This window comes from Zeus faber (assembly GCF_960531495.2).
Source record: "Zeus faber genome assembly, chromosome: 15".
Classification (NCBI taxonomy): domain Eukaryota; kingdom Metazoa; phylum Chordata; class Actinopteri; order Zeiformes; family Zeidae; genus Zeus; species Zeus faber.
In genome coordinates this window covers 16,604,410-16,629,409 of record NC_137194.1, presented here as the reverse complement: position 1 = coordinate 16,629,409, position 25,000 = coordinate 16,604,410, and the positions used below count along the sequence as shown (strand labels likewise).

At 47.6% G+C, this 25,000-nt stretch overlaps 1 protein-coding gene across 1 annotated transcript in view; it reads left to right on the top strand.

Annotated features, from left to right (window-relative positions):
* Positions 1 to 25,000, top strand: part of plxna2 (plexin A2) — a gene marked incomplete at both ends in the record, with an annotated part of 153,726 nt that overhangs the window by 105,267 nt on the left and 23,459 nt on the right. The window contains 10 exons of the mRNA XM_080015780.1: positions 2,830 to 2,981; positions 6,254 to 6,371; positions 8,431 to 8,567; positions 9,393 to 9,560; positions 11,116 to 11,209; positions 17,250 to 17,489; positions 17,903 to 18,046; positions 18,689 to 18,923; positions 20,101 to 20,243; positions 21,318 to 21,586. Coding sequence (XP_079871906.1) covers positions 2,830 to 2,981; positions 6,254 to 6,371; positions 8,431 to 8,567; positions 9,393 to 9,560; positions 11,116 to 11,209; positions 17,250 to 17,489; positions 17,903 to 18,046; positions 18,689 to 18,923; positions 20,101 to 20,243; positions 21,318 to 21,586 — 1,700 coding nt within the window. The remainder of the gene's footprint in view (positions 1 to 2,829; positions 2,982 to 6,253; positions 6,372 to 8,430; positions 8,568 to 9,392; positions 9,561 to 11,115; positions 11,210 to 17,249; positions 17,490 to 17,902; positions 18,047 to 18,688; positions 18,924 to 20,100; positions 20,244 to 21,317; positions 21,587 to 25,000) is intronic.

Genomic DNA, 25,000 nt, shown 5'->3' with positions numbered 1-25,000 from the left:
CTCACCCCTCTTTTACTCGTCCTGTACTTTTTTGCCAAATCCCGCCGCATGTCTAAGGGAAGGAACTCTCGCTTTCTCCCTAGAGTTCCTACCATGATGCCCAGAACTGGGAAGAGATACTGTAGAAGTAGAGGGAGGGAGGAAGGAAGAGAGGAAGGGGGAGGAAGAGGCACGCAAGCTGGCTGCCTGTTTGCTGGGAATTACCCTCCATTGACAGTGTGACAAAGCCGGGCGGGCAGCGGCGCTGCTCTTAAAAGGATTACACGGGGAGCGTGGCATGGCGGAACCCAGTTTACGGAGGGGTGGGTGGGTTGGGGAGTCCAACAAGGCTCCCGGTTCCTCTTCCCGCGAGAGTATGTACATTGCAAAACTTGCAACACCGCCAGTGCCTTGAGAGAGGTTGTGTGTCACCTAGCCTGAGGGAGCCCACAGGCATCAAAGAAGGCAATGCTGTTGTCGAGAAAATTAACAGGAAAAAAAAATAAAGTAAAAGAAGAAGAAGAAACACCCTGTAGTCTCCCTTTGGCCAGCCAGATCTTGGTTTGTAGAGATCAGTGGGATCCAGCTTTGGCCGCCATCTAAACCACAGTCTGAGAGAGGAGCTGCCCTACTCCCAAAGCCCCCTGTCCCCAGAGAGATCAGCGGCCTTTTAGAGCCTTTGAAGTGGTCGTTTCCCTGCTCCCCTTGATGAATCCAAGCTCTGTCTGCCAAGGAGTGGATCAGACCGCTGAGTTTCACACATGGATTGTAGTCAGTTCTTTCTTTTTGCCGGGCCCAGTGTGGGCAGGAGTCCATTACGGCCTCTCGGGGTGTGAGGGGACGGCAGGTCGTCCGGGCTTCTAGCAGGGTCTTTATGTGAGACGGTGCCTGTGCCGCCTGTCAGTCTTACCCATTAGGGCCGAACGCATGGATTGCACGGATTGGCCACCATTACTCGCCCTCTCTTTCTGTTTTTTTTGTCTTCTTTTTTTTAACTGACTGCACTTCTTTTATCTTTGTCTTTCTCGTAATCTTCTCTCTCCCTCAGCCACAGCCTCTGCTTATGTAACCATCAGTAAGTCTACTCCAATAGCTCCTGCCACTGCCTGACATGGATATATTTAGCTGTTATGCCCCCCCTTCTGTATCCTGCATGCCCAAGCAGCACTAAAAGATTCATGTATTCAGACCCTCAGGCAGTGCAGTGACACACTTACTTTACATCCAGAGCAATTAATGTCCACTGAATCTAGATTACAATGTTGGTGTCCCGCTGGGACACCGCAATGCCCCACTGGGCGAAGGGGAGCGGCAATTATGGCACCTCTCAAGGGGTTTCCATCACATGGTGGTTTGTGGCTCACTAAGCGGGCACAGTTGAAAACTCTGGCTGCCCCTCTCCCAGCGTGGCCAGTAATGGCGTATCGATTGTTGACATAGCGCCAGCAGGTCACCGCGGCAACGGTCAACTCATCTGTCTTCTCGCTCATTGTTCTCTCCACTTTTACCTTCCTGCCCTCCTGCATCCTGTCCTCATCTACCATTTCCTCCTTCCCCCTCTATAACTCTACTTTTCTTTCTGCTAGTGTGTCGCTTTTCTCTCCTCTCTTTCGCGGTCTCTCTCTCTCTCTCTCTCCCCCTGTCTCGCTCTTGCTCCTCTTTTCATTTCTCGTTCACAGGGCTGGACGATAGCCAGGGCCGAGCCTCAACGGGGCTCTACAGCACAGAAGGCAGCTTGCCACCCAATGCCAAGGTCATGCTGGGCAGCCATATTGTATTTTATGAGAAGGTGGTCTGCACTAACCATTAATATGGCCTCTTGTTAGATTTATCGTCCATGGCAACAGCAGAGAGCAGGCCTCTATCCAGAATGTTAATTATCCCTCCCATTTTGGATATGTATGCAATTATTTCTATTGCATTTATGGGTGCTTCATCATGTTAACAGATACAGTTTTTAAAGGTCAATATAGACGTTGGGTTTTATCACGTATCTGTGTATTTGTCTCTTCATAAACACTTATGCCTTTGCTTTGTGTTGTGGACAGTGTGTCGCCACGTTTGTGTAGTAGGTGTCTTATTAGCTCTCAATATTGTGAGTGGGTTTTTGGCCGACTTCCGATAAAACAACAAGTGGAGGCGGCAGCTTTTAACACATAGACAAAGTTCTTTAGCAAATTATAGGGAAGGGGTCTACCTCTTGAGTGTGGACTTGCTCAATTTCTTTATCCAAGTAAGTGTTTTTCTTGGTGGGAGAGTGAAACCACATGGGGTGCATTACACAGAGAGGCCTTTTCCTTTTAAATTAGGCAGGCTTTTTCCAAAATGTTCTGCCAACTCACACCAAAACTCTGAGCTCCATGTTTAGTAGAAGCACTTAGAAGAAGTATTGGGATAGATCTCCCCTTCTTGATTTCCTTTCTGCAGAAGCTAAGTGGAACCTGATACTGGTGGACGTGCGTTGGGAGTGTAAGAACCAACCATCTGAAACATCTATGATTGGTTGTCAGAGGGTGTGGCTGACTGGAATTGGATGATCGAAGCAGATGATTCAAATCTCTGATGAGAGTGAGATCAATGAGAACGCATCTTCCTCCCTGAACTTTTGCTGCTGTTGAAAATGAATCAAAGCGTATTAAACACACCTGTTTCATCCATGTCCGTTGAAAGATGCCAATTGGGAGGGATTTGAATTACTCCCCTACTTCTCCCCACACATCATTTGACTTAATTGTATTACATTTTAGTTTCTATTTCTAGAACTCTGACCATATGGCAAAATACATGCTTCTTGAATCCCCAAATGATCCGCTTTCTCTCTGCTAATCTCTCCCATTCTTCATCCCGTAGGTGACTCCGGTGGCTGGACCTCCAGAGGGGGGCACGCTAGTGACCATCCACGGGATGAACTTGGGCCTGTCCTTCTCTGACATGGTGGGCAACGTGGAGGTGGCAGGAGTGAGGTGCACTCCTGTGGAGGATGGCTACATCATCGCTGAGCAGTAAGTCAGGCAAACCAGAAAAACAGGATACACCAAAGGATACATATAGTGATACAAAAAAATAAACTCAAAAAATAGATACGGTTGCCATACCACAGGGATGGCATGCAGGGTATGTGCATTCAGAACCGGGGCTACTGTCCTCTGATCACCACCATCCCATGCTTCAATGAAGACTGGAGCGGGTCCAGGCCTCCTTGGCCATGACATGCTTGTTTTTCCTCCTGCAGCCTGCTTACCCAAGCCCTCCACTGAAGCGCATTTAGCGAGCCACAATCCCACAGCAGCTGTGTGTGTTTACTTGTGTTTACTTCCACTAATTGTCCTGCGACGCAAGCCCATCGCGTCAAAGACCGTCCTGCTCACCCGGAACTAACGGTCTAAGGCCCTCTCGCTTTGGCAACGGCCCCTTCTTCCCCGGGGCTGGATGCAGGGACGAGCGTCAGCGCTGTAGACCCTCTGACGGTCGTTTAACCTGCGCGGACGGTTGGAGAGATTGTAGGAGGAAGGGATGCCCCGCCGAGAGACGCTCGGGCCTACGGTGCGTTTGAGTCAGAGCTTTGCTTCAGCGGTGGCCAAATGGCAAACACGTACACACACACTTAAACTCTCAGTCGTGGTTTCCTCATGCGACAATGTCCTACTTCCTCCTCCAAGAGAAAAGAGAAGAGAAGAGAAGAGAAGAGAAGAGGAAATCTAGGAGAAAATCTAAGAGAAAGGAAGAGAAAATATCACAGACAGACACATACACCCTGATGGTAGTCCCTACTTAGCACCGCAAACTTTGAGAGCGGTGAGTGCCTGTGGATGGGGGGGGGGGGGGGTGAAGGTCCCCTGGGGAATAGAGCCATGAAAGGTTTTTGAAAGGTCTTTTTAAACGCAGCCGGCAAGTTGATTAAAAAAAGAAATGACATGTGATTTGTTTAACTTTGAAGGAAGACGTGTGATTCGCTTCTTACCAACAACACGTTTTAGTTGCGCTCACTTCGGGTGTAGTGTTCTCTCATCCCTCCCGCTCTCGAATCTTTCAAATCCCCAAATGGCTGTCAGATGATGTCAACTGAGTGCTCCTCAAACAACTGAAATTTGACTCACCATTGCAACCCTGCGGCACACACAAAAAAACGCACACTCTCAGGGTCGACTGCTGTACATGTGCACTCAAAATCCAATCTACTGCCGTGTGCATCGGGGCATCAGGACTATGACGAGGGCAAAGACTACTCAAAAAGTGTGTGAGCAAGGTCTTTCGCGTGCGTAATTGAATCGAAAACACAGTTTGGCCTTGTCCCTTGTTTTTTTTTTTTTATGGTGGGGTTGGGATGAAATAGATCCTATAAAAACAACACAGCGGTGACATGTCTGAGAACCCCGGTCTCTCGCCTCTAAGTGGGCGGCCTTAATTGAAATTCACCACACGCCACTCGCTGTTGGGCACAATTTATTAGCGGCGTGGCAATCCGACAGCACTTAAATCTGATTGGAATGCCGCTCATGGACTCATTTATATTGTAAGAAAGTGGGAAGGGCGGGAGTTGACCCATGCCCCTACTAGTCAAACAAGTTTGAATATTCAGCATAGTGGTATTGTCACAGCAACCAAACAACCCCTCGGGCAAGATGATTAAATGCTTTGTGATGCTAACAAGTACTTACCCACGGTGTCGGTCTCGGGCGTCTAGGGTCAGGCTGCCCATGAGCACCTGACCGAACAGAGAGCTTTGGCTTTCCAGCGTTTTGTCTTTCAAGGTGGAAAAGTAATGGGCTTCCCTTTGCCCCGTGTCGTCAGGATTGGGCGGCGCTCTCTAGCACAATCCCCCATCTACTCACAAACCAATTATCCCAAGCGCTATAAGTAGCACCTCCCACCCCCTAAATGCTCTATTATTGCGAACCATATTTCTCACCTATCTTCCCTGGCGCGCCCCTGTTTCAAAGCTCCAAGCAGTTTGGTCAGTTCGGTCAGTCTTGGTGACCCCCTCGACCGACAGGGGGATGTCGTGGCACCAGCTGTGCTTTTGTTCAGTGACCTCTTCAGAGATACTGTGGGAGATGTTCGTTCTGTGTGAATGCAAAAGGCTATAACGGTCTGTACAGGACCCTCTGAAGCAACCTGCGTACGAGCCCCTTTACTGTACAATTAGGGACTTTGAGTATTGACACCTACAGTGTGGCGACCGAAAAATAATTCCGTGCACAAACATGACCGCCTCCCCTCTGCCACTGTAGTTCGTCTACTATGGGGAAAGCCTGGTTTGATGTTGATGCGTCATGCGGAGAGCGTCGTTGTTTTGGATTAAATCTTATTTTCTAATAGATAATGACAATGTACGCTGAATTCTCAACTTGTTTTTTCAAAGACCCTGAATCATTTTAATGACTTTCCCATTTTTCCAAAGCCATGTCACCTGCTGCTTCCAAGACAGGACAGTTGTGCAATCAATTCGATTCACGCAGATTCTGAAGAGTCGCTGCTTCAGCGATTTTCATGTCCAAGGCCACGGCATCAACACTGTAGTCGCCGTAGTTGTCCCAGCCGACCGTCCATGATTGAAGTCCCTATTTTGGAGTGTATCTGAGTCCCAGAGTCTTGCGAGAGGCTAATATGAGTGAGAGCCTGCAGCCTCGCATTACTTCCACCTAATCCATCCAAGGGAGCTCCCATGATCATTAGTTGTGATTCAGATGCTGAGCTCTGCAGAAGCAACGATCCCCTCCATCCCTCCATCCTTGCACCGCTCCGCTGCTCTCCCCAGGCCCCCTGGTGTCTTCAAACCCTTTCCCTGAACCCGATTGCTTTATGTTCTTTATTACTCGTGGGGGCGGGGGGGGACTCTTTATTATGTTATTTGATCCGCCCCCACCGCTGAGCCAGGCGACATCTGATGGCGCGCTCGCGATGAAGCCGTATCGATCGGGCGGATGTCTGCCGTATGATTTTACATTCGGCGGAACAGTAGCCTTGTCTGGGTCGGTCGTATGTATCACACCCGGGTTTAGGGAAGACGGACCAACGGGGCTCAGTTGAAAGACTCTTGATTTAGTCTGAAAGAAAAAAGCATTTGTTTTGCTAAATTTCTCAATTCTAAAGGACATTCTGCAGCCCAACGTTGTCTTTGAGGAAAGGTAAAGATCCTCCACTAGCCGTCAGTTCACACCTTCCACAGCACAAACGACTCTCAAAGGAATGTTAAATTGTTCGCACCTTCCTCCTCGAGACAGTTGGGTGCTTTTTTTTTTTTTTTTAACCCATTGTTCTGTTCCCCCGTCAGGATCGTGTGCGAGATGGATGCGGCTCCGGCGGACAGCAAGCCTGGCCCGGTCCAGCTCTGCGTCGGGGAGCGCCGACCGGAACTCAAAACCCGCTCGTCTCACCTCTACTCCTTCGTGGTACGGCCAACATTCTACGTCTGGATCCAAAAGTACCGACACTTATATCATGTGGATTATAATGTGCTATATCATTTGAGGGTTAAGACACATTTGACACATTAAAAACATTCATAAAAAGGTACGAGGTATAAGGTATTCACCATTTTAACAACCAGCAGGCTACATACACATAATGGGGCTTATTAGTTGCCATGCCAACAGTCAGCCTAATGAATACACCCCTGTGACTGTGTGTCAGGCTAACCTGTTCCACGGTTATTTTAGAAATTATACATCGGTAAATTATTATTTTATTCCCTCCAGCCCTGCCCCTACAGTATTAAATGATGGACAATAACCTCCTCTAACAGTCAGCTTGTTTGTTTGTTGGGTTGTTTTTTTTTTGGTTGTTTTTCTTTCTGATGTAATAACATCGATTCATCTTGTTTGTACGACAGCATTTCAAAACAAACAACAATATTAGTCCTTCCCAGTCAGGATTGGCTGCGAAGACCTTCATGTTCAACAATACAAATGCATAAAAATACGAACAAGGGCCATCCATTTAAAGTCTGCTGGGTAAGATGATGAGGAGTTCTGAATTTGGGCAAATGGGTGCCTACAGAACGGGTTGTGTCCTTACATCCAATCCATAAAGTCGAACTTTAATTACTGAGGTATAGCGAACACTATGGTGTTGCGACAAATGGAGTCATTTTGGTCAAAACTGACAGGGTTTTTTTTTAATCTTGAACTGTTTTGTTATTGAGATGTTATAAGCCAGGGAATGGCACCCATTTTTTTAGTTTTTTTTGTGTGTTTTATTTATTTATTTACTTAGCTATTTATTTATTTATTTATGTGTTTGTTTGTTTGTTTGTTTATTCACTTAGCTATTTACTTATTTATTTATTTATTTATTCGCTTAGCTATTTATATATTTATCTGTTTAATCTGTTGATCTATTTATTCATTTATTATAAAGCAATACATTTCCCCATTAAATGTTGCAACAAGGTCAAGAAAAACCTCAATACCATGTAAAAACCTTGTACTGTTAGACTTGATGTGTATCCCACACATGCACACGCCCGTCTCTCGTCCTCACAACTGAAAATTGACAATTCTATGCTACGCTCTCTCTCTCTCTCTCTCTCTCTCTCTCTCTCTCACACCTTCACAATTAGCGCTCCCCGAACAATTCACGGCAGCTGGTAATTTCCAGGCTGGTTTTTCGGAGCCTGCCCTCCTCCCAGCAGTGGTCGTCTCAGATGGCTTTTTGTCAGGTCTTTTGACGCCGCCGGCTCCGCGGCCCCTGCCCGGAGGAGACATTGAGGGCGGCGCGATGGGCGATTCCCAAGGATCCGTGATATTGCTCCATCAGTGCCGTGGCCCGGCGAAAAAGAAAATGAAACACAACAAATGAGCTCTTCAGTTCTGCCCAATTTCGTCGATAGCAAAAAGCGGCTCTCTGTGTGGCCGTCCTCTTCAGCCAGTAATAGCAAGGCTTTCGGCAAATGGGGGGTTGTGTAAGTGGAGGAGCGTGAGCCGAATTTGTCACGCTGTTACGCTCGCATATTTCGCGAGTGTCTTTGTATACGAGTGTAATTGCATGTTTTTAATTTGCCTGTGTGTGTGTGTGTGTGTGTGTGTGTGTGTGTGTGTGTGTGTGTGTGTGTGTATGTGTGTGTTTGCGAGTGTGTATTTCCGTCTGGCAGTCTATCTGTGTGCTCAGAACGAGCTGTCTTATCTGGATGTCTCAGGATGACTGGCTGTCTGTTTGGATATTTTTTCCATCTGTCTGTCTCTGGGCCGGGCTGTTGCTCTGACAGAGGCCTCGCCAGCCTGCCGCTGTAAACACTAGTTATTTTCAGAGCGTCTTTTCAAAAAACGCTTCAGTCAGACACGGGCCCGGCCCCGTGCGCCGCACTGGAGGGATCTCGCGGGAATTTAAGAGCACCTGGTTGTATCCCCTAACTCTACCGGCGATGAGAATAACTGTTATTTTCTTAAAATATTTATCGCCCCCTTGTCTCTTCCTGCCCAACGTCACCCCTCTCGTCACTTTACCATCCAGATGCCTTCCGTCACGGGTCTGTCGCCGAGCCGAGGTCCGGAGTCCGGCGGGACCAAGGTCACCATCATGGGGGAGAACCTGGGCGCCGGCAGCAGCGTCAGCGTCCAGTTCGGCAACCAGACGTGCGAGTTCTACGGGTGAGACGTCCCTCTTCCTCTTGGAAAACCATCCGGTGGTAATCGGGTTTTAATGCCGCTGTCCCCCATCAGACACCACCGGACAACTCTTCGGTGCCATCGTGGCTCCCGGAAATGTATGAACGATAGCGCTTTGAAAAATGTGCAAAGCCAAGCTCGTTTCTCCCAAGACAGTGACATTAAATGTTATATAAGAAGCTGTAGTTCCAGGCTTCCCTCAGCCCCCCAGCCCTTCGCTTGGGGCTCTATCGGTTAAAAAAAAGAATTGTGTAAACCTTAATACGGTTCTGATGACCTACTGCATCGAAAGCCTCTAAGAATAGCATCCAGAAAATCTGTCTCTCCCACCAACCTTTCTCCTCACACTTAGTAGTTTTCTCTCTCTCGCTCTCTCTCGCTCCCTCTTTCTCCCCCACCACACCCTTCATCTTCTTCCTCCTTCCCCTCTGCTAGGTATCTATTTAAAGCCCTTGCCGCCGCGGTTTGATTGTAATGCTGGTGAGGTTGAGGAGTCAAGCCATCCTTAATGAGATATGGGCTAATTACTGGATTCTGTTTCTCCGCTGTGTTCCCAGCTCTGCAGGGATGGAGGGAGGGAATGAGGCAGGGTGGGGGGGTGGGGGTGATGGGAGGGGATGGTAGGGGGTACATTGCCGCTAATGAAGTGGGACGAATTCAGAGGTGGTTTTGGCAGGTAGTGCACGAAAAAGGGAGAGGCAGGAAGCAGCCAATGTGTTTGCCCAAGATAGTGTGTTCCTGCTACAGGGCTGGACCGTCCTTGTACATTCCAAGTGTCTTACACCTCCCCCTTCCCCTCTTGCGTAGACGGACCATGAACGAAATCGTGTGCTTCTCGGCCCCGTCCCTGTCCGGACTGGGCGCCGCGCAGATCAGCGTGAGCGTGGACCGCGCCCGGGTCCGCGAGAGCCTGAGCTTCGAGTACATCGAGGACCCCACGGTCCTGCGGGTGGAGCCTGAGTGGAGCATCGCCAGGTACCGCCGCCAACCATTGTTTCCACCCCATTACCTCCAGAGCCGGTCTCGCTCTCTTGGTACCCTTATCAATAAACCGCATCACTCTTATCGCCCAGAAAAGGGTATTTGTTCTTTTATTTCGAAGACCTGGCCAACACAGCCAGCCAGCGGTAATGAGCAGCCACAGGTCAATAGCAAATTTTCAATTACTGTTTCCTTTTCTATCGCAATTAGTGTCCGGTCTGATAAATGCCCCCCCCCACCCTTGGGCACCCAAAATGCAGCCAGCCGAGGCTGTTCTCGGCGACCCAGAAGAAAACGAAAAAGACTTGTTACCCCCCCCCCCCCTCCGTCTCGTCTCACCGGTCGCGTCGCCAATCCGTCTGCGGAACTCGTTTGGCGGGCGGATCGACCGCACATCAGGGGTTTTAAAAAGAGAGAGACATACGGCGAGCAGGGTAGAGGAGGGCGCGGCTCCTCCGAGGCGCAAGTCCGCAGCAGGTGCCTCGATCTCGGGGACGGAGACGAGCGTCTGGAGGAGGCGGTGGTGGATCGGGGGTGGGGGGTGGGTGGGGCGGATGGAAACCATAGATGAGGGACGGAAGGGAGGATAACATTGTGGTCTCTATTATCAGGGTTTTGAAAAGTTATTTTATTCGGCTGTCAATTCCAGGGCTTTGCTTTAATAAAGTACAATATTGTGTATTATCTTTTTTATTGTTATATTGTATTTTATATATTAAAAATAGGATTTATTAAAATAAACAAATATTTAAAATATATTATTTTAATCAAAATATATGAGTTATATATATATATATATATACAGTATATGTATAGCAATAACAATCCCTAAATGTGAGCCATCATCAGGAGAAGTGGTATGCAAACACTGCGAGATGCCATACTATGAGACATCACATTATTCCACCTGTCACATTATTCCTCATCATTCATTATTCCACCTGAGAATATGAAGATGAGGTTCAGCTCTTACCGCAAATCCGTCGAGAACATGAGCTCCGCGTTCAGTTCAGAATCCCCGCCCCACTCCTTTTGGATTCTGCTTGCATGTCTCACCCCGTGTGAGCGTCCGCCCGGGCCTCTCTGCTCACCGCGTCGCCCCGGCCGGTAACACGACATCTAACGAATAAACGCCCAAACGACAAGCTGAACATCTGCAGGAGCGGACCCCCTACCCGGGCGTCTCCATCTTGTCTTCCTCCGCCGCTGCCTTTGTTTGTGCCGCTGCTGCGTTATCGAGCCGAGCGACCGGCGCGCCGCATGCTAACTACGTGCGCCTCGGCCACCTTTTGTATTTCAAAGACAAAATCTGCGCTGTTTGATTGCCGCCACTGAAGGCGGAGAAATAAAAAGCATCTATAATCACCCGTTACTCCAAAGCCTATTATCTCTTGAAAAGAAACCTGCTGCAAGTTTGACGCCTCCATAGTTTAGTTCTTCACGCTCCCTCGCTCACGCCGCCGAAACTTTCAAGAAGTTTGGGTGAGAATCCCAATGTGATGGGAGAGATGGAGGACGACGGAATCTCTTTTTTGTGTTTCTTTTCCAGCGGCCACACCCCGTTAACAGTGACCGGGACCAATCTGGACGTGGTCCAGGAGCCCAGGATCCGAGTCAAGTACGGCGGGCGGGAGACCGTCAATGTAAGCGTCTTTTGATCGATAACACGTACTAACAAGTAGAAATGCCAATGTGGAGTTTGTGCTTTACCAGAGTGACTGTGTCAAGGTGCTGTATGGCGTCGGTTCCTCTTCCTCCACTGCGATTTCCACCCGGTGGCCTACAAGGGTACTGCAAGTTGGCTGCCAACTCATTGGCAAAAACACACATCACATTTCATGATGTGCTGTATCTCGAAATGCTTAAAAGCTCCTGTTTCCCGTGTTACTTGGTCTGGATAATTCAGAAGTGGGCCGTGAGTCAGAGACGGTTGTAAACGGCGCGAAAGAGGACGCCACAGCGCTCAATGTGCTCTGACTAGTTTCGTCTTGACTCCCTAAACGCGGCCACCCGAGCAACATAAGTGATGTTGAGGCTGTTAAGCGGGGGCTAGGGGGGGTTTGGTACTCATCCCGACTCCCCCTGCAGCCCTCCGTACGCTCCCCCAACGTCGCCCCGTCCTGGCACACTCCAAAACCCTCCGCTGAGCGTTTGAGTAGTGCAGCCGGAAACGAGGCGGCGTGGAACCACGTGCGCCGCTTTAATGGCTGCGTTCCCGCCGCCCGCCCCCGCCCCCACCCGAGCAACTTACACACACTTTTTGCATTGTTGTGTGGTGTTTTCGCCGCCCTTTGCCATCATAATGGTCTTTCAGTGTTATGCACAAGGAGTTGTACTCAGGTTTTACATTTCCCCCCGAACCGCTACGGTGGAGCAGCGTTATTGGGTGGGGGTTTGTGGGTGGAGGGGCGGAAGGTGCATTGGGCTCTAATGGGTTTCAATGGAAGATTAACTGCTGTCAGAAGTCTTTGGTCAGCATAAAGCCCACCCGCCCCCCCCTGAGGGGTGAAGGAGGTGGGAGGGGGTTGATCGTTACAAATTGCATCGGCGCTCCCGTCCTCAGGGGTCCGTGTTTTTTAATTAAGGATATGGGATTTCTTCCCTGTGCTGGGGGTGAAGGGGGAGAGGGCATGCGGGTGGGAGGGAGGGAGAGAAAGAAAAGGAAGGAAGGAAGGAAGGAAGGAAGGAAGGAAGGAAGAAAGAAAGACACTCAGGAGTGAAGGAAGACGGGTCAAAGAAAAGTTCTCCACAGAAGCTGGAAAGAAACAGACAAACAAAAAAAACATTTAAAAGCTCAAGTTCAACTTTATTGTCGAGTGTATTAAATACAATGAAATACTCGTGCGTTGGCTAAAAGGCAGGTTAAAGAAATTCTGGCACACAAATAAAAAATGAACAGACAACAAACAAACATCAGACAGCTGGTTAAGGAACCGTTTTGCACAGAGGCAAGGAAAAAAAGAAGGACAGGAAGACGTGTCGACGATGTTAAAAAAAAAAAAAAAAAAGGTTCAACAAGGATGAGGAAAACCAACTGTTCTCAGCGTCCTCTCTCTGGTACAAAGTGCTGTCATGTGCAGGGCGGGGACGTTGGGACACGAATGATGGCCACACCTTACAGGGTAGACAGGGAAAGGTTCTTGCCTTTCTCACACACACACACACACACACACACACACCACACACACATTATCCTCAGCCGTGTCCTTGCCGACTATCGCAAACACACATTAAAGACCCGTGTTCCTGCCACATCTCACCAATTACCCAGAAAGAGGCAGAGCCGCTGTGTTTCAAGTTTAGATGGGGGAAGAAAAAAGACGAGTGGAGGATTTCTAGAGACCTCCTGAGTGGGGATTTGTGTGTGTGTGTGTGTGTGCGTGCTGCGTGCTGCGTGCTTGCGTGCGTGTGTACGTGGTAGCCTCGCCAGCCTCTGATGCCAGGTGAACCCCCGGACCCTCATGCAATCCCAGCTCCCCACCAACAGGGGGCTCTGTCTCTCTCATGGAACCCCCCCAGCCTCAGCCCCACCCCATTATTTCATTAAATTCAGGGCGTACAATTAGCCATCCCTCCACCACCACACCCTCCGCCTCAACATCCACCCTCCACCTGAAACAAGTCAAACAGGCAGGCCGCCTGTGGCACTCAGGGCTGGGCTGGCTGTCAGGTGGAGCCTTCCAACCAGCACATCACCTGCCTCCCCCAAATGCCCTCACGTCACCTGCGAGGAAGATTCACAAAAGGGAACGGGAGACAATTTTCCTGCGCGACACACCCCTGTACCTGTCAGCCGCATTCACCGCTGAAACATTAATCACCGTCCTGATTAGAATCCACCAAACCCCAACTACCAACACCCCCCGTTGTCCTGCCACAATTTTTATCCACCGCGATTGACGCCATTAAGTTGTCGGAAGTGAATGTGTGTCCATGGATGTCTGTGTGTGTGTGTGTGTGTGTGTGTCTTTGTGTGTGTGTGTGTGTGTGTGTGTGTGTGTGTGTGTGTGTGTGTGTGTGTGTGTGGGCTATGGGATGCTTTCAAGTCGGCAGCATTTGAGTTGATTGAGGAGAGAAACAACCCCCCCACTCCCCCATCACACAAACACACACACACACACACACACACACACACACACACACACACACACACACACACACACACACACACACAGAGACACACACACACAGAGACACACACCCCCAACCAATCAAGCTGTCTCGCCTGAAAAACTGGCCCTTAATGGAAGGAGCCCATCATATGATCGTTAGCATGATTTTTATCTCTCTCTCTCTCTCTCTCTCTCTCTCTCTCTCTATATATATATATATATATATATATATATATATATATATATATATATATTTATTTATTTGTTTGTTTGTTTATTTATTTATTTATTTATTTTTATTTTTTTATATAGATATAAAGAGGCAAGCCTGTGATGTCTGCTCATCCCTCTCATGTCTATATTTTATGGATGGACAGATAGATAGATGGATAGATGGATGGATGGATGGATGGATCCTCTAGCAGTTGGAGGGAGCAGCAGGAAGGCAGACAGAGTGTAGGAGGGAGACGGGCCGGCCACTGTACCACCATCGACCCCCAGATGACCTTTGACTCCACGACCCCTTGTAGAGAACCAAGATTCGTTGTTAGTCTCTCTCGCTCTCTCTCCATCTCCCTCTCTCTCCATCTCCCTCTCTCTCCTCTCAGAGCTTGAGTGGCCAGATCCGAGTGATGAATTTTTGCCGGCGGGTGCTGGAGAGTTATTGCCCTATAAGCCCCAACGCCGGACCGCACTTCCAATTATTTTCTCTCTCCGTTAACCCAAAGTCACTTCATCAATGCAGAAGCTCTGTTTCATCTCCTTCTCCATCTCCTTCTCTTCCTTTTTTCTCCTCCTCCTCCTCCTGCCGTTGTGTGTATAGTATGCTACATACAAGAGTCATTTTTCTTTTTTTTTTGTCATGGATTTGCCAGGGATTTGGGATAGAGATGCGCCAAGGCTTTGATTTCAAAAACATACGGCGGAGTTGTTTCTGCTCTGGTAGCATACGATATTTTAAGTCTGCAGCAGATGGAGATGCAGGGGAAAAAAGGTGTTAAAATGCAGATGAAAATGATAGCGTAAGATAAGACAGCACTTTATGAATCCCCGTGGGGAAATAGGTGCTTAAATAGGCCGGCCCATAAGGGCGTGGGAGCATGTGGTGCGGTCAAGTTGTCTGACAGAACTAGCTCCACAAGCTACGCCTCATGTAAAATAGGGAAATAGGTGAAAAGCAAGGCAAATTGGGGAGCTGCTGCAACAGGAGTCCACTCGGCAGCGGCAAACGCAAAAAAAAAAAGTTATTAATTCCGTTGTAAGACGACAGAGGAGTCTCCGTATTTTGATTTACCTCTTATTTTGAAATCCAGGTTTTGATACACACTTTAGCGCTCCCAATATCCAGACTTGGTTGGATGTGGTTTCCAATTTACAAACATCACACTCGCTGGTGTGATAGGTCCCTCGCTCACCTGACAGGATTCAGCGAAGGAAGGAAGGAGAAAATATATTAAAAAGAGGGGAGGACAGGAGAGTAGACAGTATAGTGTGGTTGAACGGAAAGAACACAACACACACACACACACACACACACACACACACACACACACACACACACACGCACACACACACGCACACACACACTCACACACACACGCACACACACACTCACAGAGCAGATGGTCATGAGAGCCACAGATGACTTGCAGACGCCTCGTCGTTCTGGATGCGAGACACTGCAGAAGCATCTGGGCCCGTTCCAGAGACCTGAGAAGAGCTGGGGCACCGTTCCCCCGCATCACACTTTTTTTTTTTTTTTCATTCCCGTGTACTGACGGGAGTTTGTCATGCTCCAGTGTGATACAGTAAATAAAATATATATATTAACTCAAATTCAAAAGTGTCAAAGTGCCGTTTTGAAGAACAGATAATTACATTAAGTGCATTTTTCTAATTATTAAAAATGGATGAAAAAAAATCTATAATATATATTATAATATATTGTAATATTTATTATATATATAATATGATATTTATGTAATAAATGTAAGTTGTCTATTTATTTATTTTATATATCTAATATTATCTTATAATATATTATATAGAGATTCAAGAGGTTTATTTGACACATACATATACATACTTTGATACATATATGCAGTGAAATGTAATATATAATATATATTATATATATATAATATATTTTATAAATAGTATATTTTAATTAGTGGGAGAACTTTTTTCTATAAAGCACTTAATTGCCTTTCATTTACTAAATTTTAACCTGATCCGGTATTTTAAATAACCACTATCACCTTGCCACATCAAAGTGAAATTGCATTTCACTGCAGCCACAATACTAATGTTTAGAAAAAAAAGCCAGAAAGAGGTATGTTAGCAGCTCTACGCTGTGGCATGAATCTTTAAAGGGGCGCTTATTTTCGCTCTTGTGGCATGTGGCTCGCACGCAAATTTGTAATCCTTACAGGAAGATGGAAGACATCACTGTGGGGGGATGGAGCCCTTGTAAGCTGTACGTGCATAGTGGCTGTGACAGCTGCAATGTTGGAACCATGTTGGAGCCCCCCACCTCCCCATCTTGCTGAACCCAGGCCAGCCACCCCAACAAAACCCAAGAGACGCACTCTGTTCCTGTACAAACCCAAAACCCCCCCCCCCCCCATCTCCCCCATTTCACGGTCAAAGAGAAAGAGCAATAGGAATAGGCGAAAACAAACACGTTCATTCACTCCGCGACTCAACTCAAAGGGGAACGACCGTGGCGTTGGGCGGAGGCTCCCTGCTGATTTCGCAATTCATAATCCAGTGCATTTTAGCAGGGGATGGACAAACCTCCACCCGTGCTCCATGGATCTTACGTAAGAAGCCTGTTGGTTGATTCAGCTTTCATGAGAACGGTAGCTCCACCCAAAGAGGAAGACCACTAGACGGAGAATGGGTTTATGACTGTTAATCATCGAGCTAAAGTGGTAATCCATGACATTATTTTGTCAAAGAAGTCCCATATTTTAGGTTTATTTGTCACATACATAGAATACATATATGTTGTGAAATGACATTGCAACGCACCTGGAGATTATGCACAATAAGTACCAACTGATCAATAACTAACTGGCACAATAACTAATTAATTAACTAACTAACTGAACTAACTAACTGATTCCTAAAACTCAATTCAATTAGTAAATAGAATAAAATAAGAGTAAGGGTAATATACAAAGGAGGAATACAAATGTAGAAGCAAAAGGAATAGACTTTTATGTATATACAGATATGTGCAGTAAAGTGGCATGTGAATAAAGTGAGGTTGTGTGTGTGTGTGTGTGTGTGTGTGTATTTGATCTTTATCCCATATTAACTTAGCTGGCACTTCATAGTAAACCGCCATTCAACGTATTTGCGTTATGTATGTGCTCCTCTATGCTGTCTCCATTGTTGGTGGCGGGGTCCGCCTTCCAAGAACGCACTTATCCGGCAAGTGAAAGATCAGAAGATGGCACAATTAAAGAAAAGACAGTGACTCGTCTCCGTGTAAAGACGAGGGTAATCCAGTCGAGTTTGAAGGAGCTCTGACTTCCCTCTTTTCGTCTCTCCCTGTCTCTTCCAGGTGTGTAAAGTGGTGAACGCCACCAGCATGAGCTGCTTCGCTCCTTCCCTGATGGCGGAGTACAGTCCCGGTCCGGACACCGTCAAGCACGCCGATGAGTTTGGCTTCGTCTTCAACAACGTCCAGGCGCTGCTGGTCTACAACAACACCAACTTCCTGTACTACCCCAACCCGTACTTTGAGCCGCTCAGCACCACCGGCGTCCTGGAGCAGAAGCCCGGCTCGCCCATCATCCTCAAGGTGCCGCGATTCGATGAGACACACTTTAAGGGGTGACGTGCGGCCGGGTCATTATTGGAAAATAAAGGTTCTGAAGGGGTTATTTGGTGGTAATGACCGGCATTTTTTGCTGCTATCAATACCAATGCAGATACTGGCTATCAAATCAGTGCAATCTCTTCATTTATATATTTGCGTTTACCCTGGATTAGAACTGTCTCCATTAAAGGCTTTGCCCTGCGTTTTAAGTTAGTTTAGGCAATGTACAAAACCGCCGGAGCGGACGACAACAATGACCACCCTGATCTTATCTTCGGAGTCTCGGGAGTAAATTGTCGATTCGGTCGTGTCTGCAGGGTTCTGGTTTCGGGGTCTTAGGGGACGGACTGTCTCTCAATCTCTCAAATTGGACGGTGTGTTTAATTGCGTTACAGGGCAGGAACCTGGTGCCGCCAGTCAGCATGGGGGTGAAGCTCAACTACACGGTGCTGATCGGGGAGACGCCCTGCTCCGTCACCGTGTCGGAGAGCCAGCTGCTGTGCGAGCCCCCCAACCTGACGGGACAGTACAAAGTCATGGTCAGTGCGCCATACTCTCCCAACCTCTCTCCCGCTCTCCCTCTCTTCCGCTCTATAAAATGTGTATATACTGTATATAACCCCCTATCTCTGTTGGTGATTTTGGGATTTCCCCTTTTCCACACTCGACCTGTAAACTCCATTATTTTCCACCGCTCATCATTGTTCATTCAGTTGAAGCAGGGGGGTCAAACTGGGGGCAGTGTAACGGCGCTCGGGCTGTTGAAAAGGTTCAGCCAGAATCCGACGCAATTATTTCTCCTTGCCAGCTCCACTTATTGAGTGCGAGCCCCAGAACTACTCTCCCCCAGAGTCGCCGTGTAGGCAGCTGCATTTGTTTGTGCTGCTCGTCAATTTGAAGTATATTTTGACAGATAATGTTTACCCACTTTTTGGCGGGAAAGCCTTGCACTAATATACTGTAAGTGTCACATCTTTCTTATATCTTTCTTCTAATGCTTCATTTGTTCGGGTGACAATGGCCAGCTGGTTGCACATTTCACTGATCACCACACGGCTGATAAATTGACACACAATATTCATTTTAGATGATTTTATAATTCAGAAATAATATATCGCTGATTGCCGCTATTGACCAATCGGAATCGAGTATTCCACTTTTACACTGATGGTTGTCCCCAGGTCCAGGTGGGGGGTCTGCACGTCTCCCCCGGCATGGTCAACATCCTGTCCGACAGCCTGCTCACGTTGCCGGCCATCGTGAGCATCGCCGCCGGCGGTGGCCTCCTCCTCATCATCGTCATCCTCGTGCTCATCGCCTACAAGCGCAAGTCGCGCGAGAACGACCTGACGCTCAAGCGCCTCCAGATGCAGATGGACAACCTGGAGTCGCGGGTCGCCCTGGAGTGCAAGGAAGGTAGAGGCGTCTTGCTGTTAAGTTCCTTAAACTGCTGGGAAATGCTCTCAGCAGGGCCCAACAAGTGTCGGATTTCACATAAATAGACGATAGATAATGGTTTTGAGCCTTTTCATTCGGTCACTTCCTTATGGTACCGGGGTTAAAAGGGGGCACAAGGGCTTCTTCAGTCCTGATCTTCAACCTTTTTTGGGGGATACTCTAACGGTACATGTCCCTGGCCTGACAAGACCGCTGCTCACCGGGTCAAACATTCACCAAATATAACACAATATGATCGTCTGGCAGGTCATGTCTCATTGTTGGCTTTGAGTAATGTTGTGTATAATTAACCAGCAGAGTAGAAATAATGAGGTTCGTATATGGCCATGCGCAAGCTTTATCTCTCAGGGGAGAGATGCCCATTGCTTAAACCTGCCTTTAATAGGGGAGTCAGGAAAAAGATTAACCGGCAAATATCTGCACCACATAATCCCCATATTGCCCGACTGAGAGACGGACGGGAATTTATGTGAAATACGTAAAACCCAAAAGGACAGACTACTGGAGAAGATGCATGTTTTAACCATTAGATAGCCAGGAGCCCCAGGCTTGGGGGCAGAGGCGCAGGTGGATGGGGGCTGATGTGGGACTACCGCCCCCCCCTGGCACCCCGCCAACCCCCCTCCAGGTCAGCGCTGCGGAGGCCCGTGGGCCCGAGTCGGATTCTGTCGGGACGGAGCCAATTAACCGGCCCTCACCTGCGGCCTCACGCCGAGACCACAGACGCACACTTTGGGGGCTCGGCTACAGCCAATTTACCGTCCGGCAGATAAAAATGATAAAAAAAAAAAAAAAAGAGTGAGAACGGGAGCTGTGTGTGTGTGTGTGTGTGTGTGTGTGTGTGTGTGTGTGTGTCCGTGAGCTATCAATGTGTTTCTTTGGTGAAGGGAGAACTGTGAAATATTGAGTTTTTCTCTTTTTTTTTAACATCAAGTCTATCCAGGGCTTTAACTGTCAGCTTCAAGGCGGTAAACAACAAGATAAGGACGAGTCACCCATTTGGCCTTCGGGGATGAAAGATGGATTTCATTTTTTTATCTTTCAGGGTCTCAAGCATTTCCTCCCCAAATGTTCTTACTCTGCTTTCCTTCCTTTCTCTCTCTCTCTCTCTCTCTCTTTCTTTCTTTTTCCCCAGCTTTTGCCGAGCTGCAGACGGACATCAACGAGTTGACCAGCGACCTGGACCGGGCCGGCATCCCTCACCTGGACTACCGGACCTACGCCATGCGGGTCCTGTTCCCGGGCATCGAGGACCACCCCGTGCTCCGGGAGCTGGAGGTAAATAAAGGCGTAGGATAAGAAAAGAAAAGATCAGATAAGAAAAGATAAGTTGCCGTCTTCGCCCTTTCCCCCGCGGCGTCACCTCCATAAGCTGCAGGGTCGCCCAGGGGGAACCGGATTCCAGCATCTAGCTCAGCCTCTCTGCATTTCAGTCTTAAACGCTCACGTACGCACACCCACACACACACACACACACACACGCACACACGCACGCACACTCTACGTAGCTATACATAACACACACGTGCACCCGACACGTGACTATTTCAACAAGCGGCAGCCGCGGTACAGGGAGTAATGAACTTAGTGTAGTGATGGGTTTTCTCTCCACAAACCGACTGGTTTCCAACCACTGACTGAAACCAGTGAACTGGTGGGAAAATGGAGGTGGTTTGGTTTTGGTGTCTGCAGGCCCGCAGTCTTGAAAATGTCTTAATGACACGTTGATATCCAAATACTAGGCCTTAGAAGTCACAAAATAGTGTTGAAATGTGAATTTGCAAGGTTGACATTTCACCGTAGACCTTCAAACGTCTGATTTTATTATCCATTATTTTATTTTATTAAGCTGCTTTTTTTTTTTTTTTTTTTTTTTTTTTTTCCCCGGTCAAAATCTGTCAAGGTCATCTGCATCAGTCAAACCACCAAACCTAATACTTAGGAGAGATTTGTCCAAAAAGTATATATTTTTAGAAGGTAAAAAGTATTAAATTCAACTGTGCTACCTGCAGACACCCTGAAGGAGTCTGTGAGATAAGGAGATGCAACCTGATAAGAGGACTGTCCAGTCTGGCTCACTTGTTATTCTTTCACTCGAAGATGAGCTCCTAATGCGTTGCCAGCCGGCCGTAGTTATAAGACTCTGGTGAAATGACTTCTAACAACAAGCCTTCAAGAGATCTTAATGAATTAATCAAAATGTACATTTACCAGATAGCGTGTGTAAGTGGTACGGCTCAGCACAGCTCAGTGTGAAATGAAATCGAAAATTCCCTTTTATATGTGACGCAGGGTCGAGTTAGTTAGTAGTTTAAAAAAAGGCAGGAATCCATTCCGACCCTTTGCTTCCAGGTTTCGGGGAACGGCCAGCTGATGGTGGAGAAGGCCCTGAAGCTGTTCGGCCAGCTCATCAACAACAAGGTGTTCCTGCTCACCTTCATCCGGACGCTGGAGATGCAGCGCTCCTTCTCCATGCGCGACCGCGGCAACGTGGCCTCGCTCATCATGACGGCACTGCAGGGCCGGCTGGAGTACGCCACCGACGTCCTCAAGCACCTGCTGTCCGACCTCATCGACCGCAACCTGGAGAGCAAGAACCACCCCAAGCTCCTGCTGCGCAGGTGGGACTGCAAAAAAATAAAACACCAACCCAGAACTGTTAGGGTACAAATGGAGGACAAGATGTGTCGGTGCATGTTCCCTCGACACTGAAATCGTTCCTCTGAGCCGACGTATTATCAGTATCAGGGTATTGAATGTGTATTGGATTTGAGTTGACTTAAGTGAGTTATACAGTACAACTAAGTAAGGGACAATCGGGCATTATCGCAAAATAACCCCCGACAGGGTGGACACTCTGAAGGGGCTTATTTCGCAATAATGACTGGCTGGCCCCACATTATTCCGCTTATTACTTATTACGTATCAGATAAAATAATACACTAAGACTTTATTTACTAACACATTTTTTTAACTGATATGTCTAGTTTAAGAGCTTCCGTGCTTCCACACATAGCAACAACGCATAGCAAACGTAGTAAACTATTTGTCCTACAAAGTGTATAAACTGTATGTGACCCCCCCCGCAGCAAACCCGCATTGTCAGGCATTTGTCGCCAGGAGCCGCCAAATAATTGGCAAAACGTCTCTCAACGTATTTTCAAAACGGAGTTTGATTTATAAAGAGCAGATAAATGTGAACAGCGCGAACGCCAATCGTTTCCTTTAAAGCGAGCGTCCAGGTGAAGATCACTCCTCCATATTCCATGTGATGTGAAGTCACAATGTGAAACCGTTTTGACAAGAGTTCAACCTTTAAATATTACGTGTTTGAAACACACACCTGGATTCATTGTCGTGTTGGCGGCGTGACACGCGAATAAGAAAAGCTGACGTCACATCCGTAAACTCCGTCCGAAAATTTTGAGGGTGATTATCTCAGAAACACAGCTTTCCGCATCCTCGTCATTAACAAGCCATAGCTTTAAACAAGTGCCAAAAGCACCTAAAATCTGCGGCGGCTCAAATATGACTTACTCATTCAACTGCCTTTTGAATGAACTAGGGCAAGGCTGCACTGCTGACGTAAGTGAATCAGCCGCAGATAATGGAGGGACATGCGGACACACGGACAGATTCCTGGGTTTTTAGTTAGATGTGAAATTGGACATTCATCTCTTCATCTGCTCCATTGTAGTGTCTATGTAGCGAGTGAAAGCATTGGCATGTCGGTGTCGGCGTGAAACAAATAACGTAAAAAAAAAAAACAGACGGCGAAGTGGTTGCCCGTGGCAGCTGCGGTCATTATGCAGAAGTAACTGAGCGCTGATCGCTGCTATTGACCAATCATGATCGAGCGTTCCACAGAGCCGTGTAATAAGTGAAGTCGTATCGGCCATATATGAGTCAATAAGAAGTAAAGGCATCTGCCCCCGTAGGAAAAGAAAAGAAAACTATTTAAAAGCGATATTTCAACCACCCGCGTCATGAATAGATGGAGAAGGTTGTTTGTATGGATTAACAGATGGAAACTGAATGGTTTTGCGCTCCCTGGCTTTGCGGGGGGTTTTTTGTTATTTTTTTCTTTCTCTGGCGGGTGGATGCATACTGATTTTTTTTTTTCTCCCACAGCAAGTTCTGCGAGGCGCTAATGAGTACGATGAGAACGATATGTCCTGCAGGTTAAGACGGAGAATGTAAAAACTTTTCTCCGTTGAGATTGGGAGAGATGGGGGAGGGTACTGGAACCGATTTTTTTCCCCTCGCTTCCCCTCGTTTTCCTCCCCACTCCCTGGCGAAGTACACGCCGCCACTGTCAGTCTTGCTCATCCTCCGGGCCGCTACTCCTTATGAAACATTCAGCGAAGCGCTTCGGCTTAACTTTTTCTCCCCTTCCGCCCCCTTCCCGATGCCTCCCATGCACATTGTTTTCTGGGCGACTCGGGGCGGAGGCGCTAAATGTTTAAACACCGCCGGCGCGAGTCCTTCAGCCCGGTCGTCCTCGGCTACAACGCATTAGCATCTCCGTAGGTTGAGGAGGTACAGGTGGAGTGAACGTTGGACCGACCTTTGTCCCATCTAAAATGCACGGGGGAGAGGGTTTCCTGTGAACCCACGTCGTGGGGACACCAAGGACCCAGCTGTGTCCTCATGGAAACTGTGTCCTCACGACGAGTGTGTGCGTGTGTGCGTGTGTGTGTGTGTGTGTGTGTGTGTGTGTGTATGTGTGTGTGTGTGTGTAGGCCTCTTTGTCTATGAATGCAGGAGGGCCTGTGTCTATGTTTGTGCGCACCCCGACGATAATTCCATGCCGTCCATTGAATTCGTCAATCGATTCGAAATTTATACTACTGATTCTTTGCTCGGAGGTTATGCAACCGTTTTTTTCCGCTTAAAGGTATAATTATGTTCTGCTTTTCAGCAATAAAATGTCAAAAAAAACCCCACTAAAAACAATTAGACCTATGTCACATATTTTGTTGAGGTGTCTACCAGCATTATCCCAAATGTTTCCAACAATTTTCAAACCGAGAGAAAATACGTAATTTTAATATAGGTGACGGTCGTTTTCATTGGGACTAATGGCGTCATAGCCCCTTTACCGCCTCTACTTGTGCTATAAGTACTGAGGCAACATGGGCACGGCGGGGCGGAAAAAAGTTGGTCGCAGTTGTCGCGCTTAAAATGTCAAGACATCGACGTAGAATCATATCGTTATCTGCCTCATTAATACAGGATCGATATCGGTATTAACCCATATTGGTATTGTATCGAATCGCTGCCCCTCGTATCGAAATCGAATGGTGACATCCTCCCCAAAAACAAACCTTAATTTGTACATGCTGTGTGAGAGAACGGCGGCCACCGTTTAGAGGCCAAACAAGACGATAACAGATAGAATAGAGTTGACTCGGTTTGAAACCAGCTCTGAAACGGGCCTGGATTAAGATGCTATTTCACAGTGGGGCGGAGCGCCACCACCACCCAAACTTGTCCTTATCCTCCTCCATTAGGAACCCAGCGGTCCCTAAGCCTTGGCTCCTGAAGGGCCCAGCGCCCCGCCGTCCTTAGCTTACACACATTTTTTATTCTTTTTTAAATTTTTTTTTTTTACTGCAGATTTTGAGGGATTATCCATTTGACATGACTCTTGGCGGTCGTTGTCGTCCTCATCGACAATTGAGAGAGAAGCCGACCGAGCTTCGGCAAAGATCACATTTTTTTTTTTTTTTTTTTTTCCAATTTGTCTTCGCTTTATATGATGATAGTAAAATCTCTCTGTGCCTTAATTGTGTTTGTGCAGGGCGTGATGTCGCTTTCCCGTTAGATTGTCTCCCCACTCAGCCCTGCACGGCCTATTATCCCAAATAATATCACAGCCAAATGCCGGCTATTATTTCGGCAAAGCCCCCCCACTCCTATATATTAATGAATTTGCATGATTTAAACAGAGCTGTGTGTGTGTGTGTGTGTGTGTGTGTGTGTGTGTGTGTGTGTGTGTGTGTGTGTGTGTGTGTGTGTGTGTGTGTGTGTGT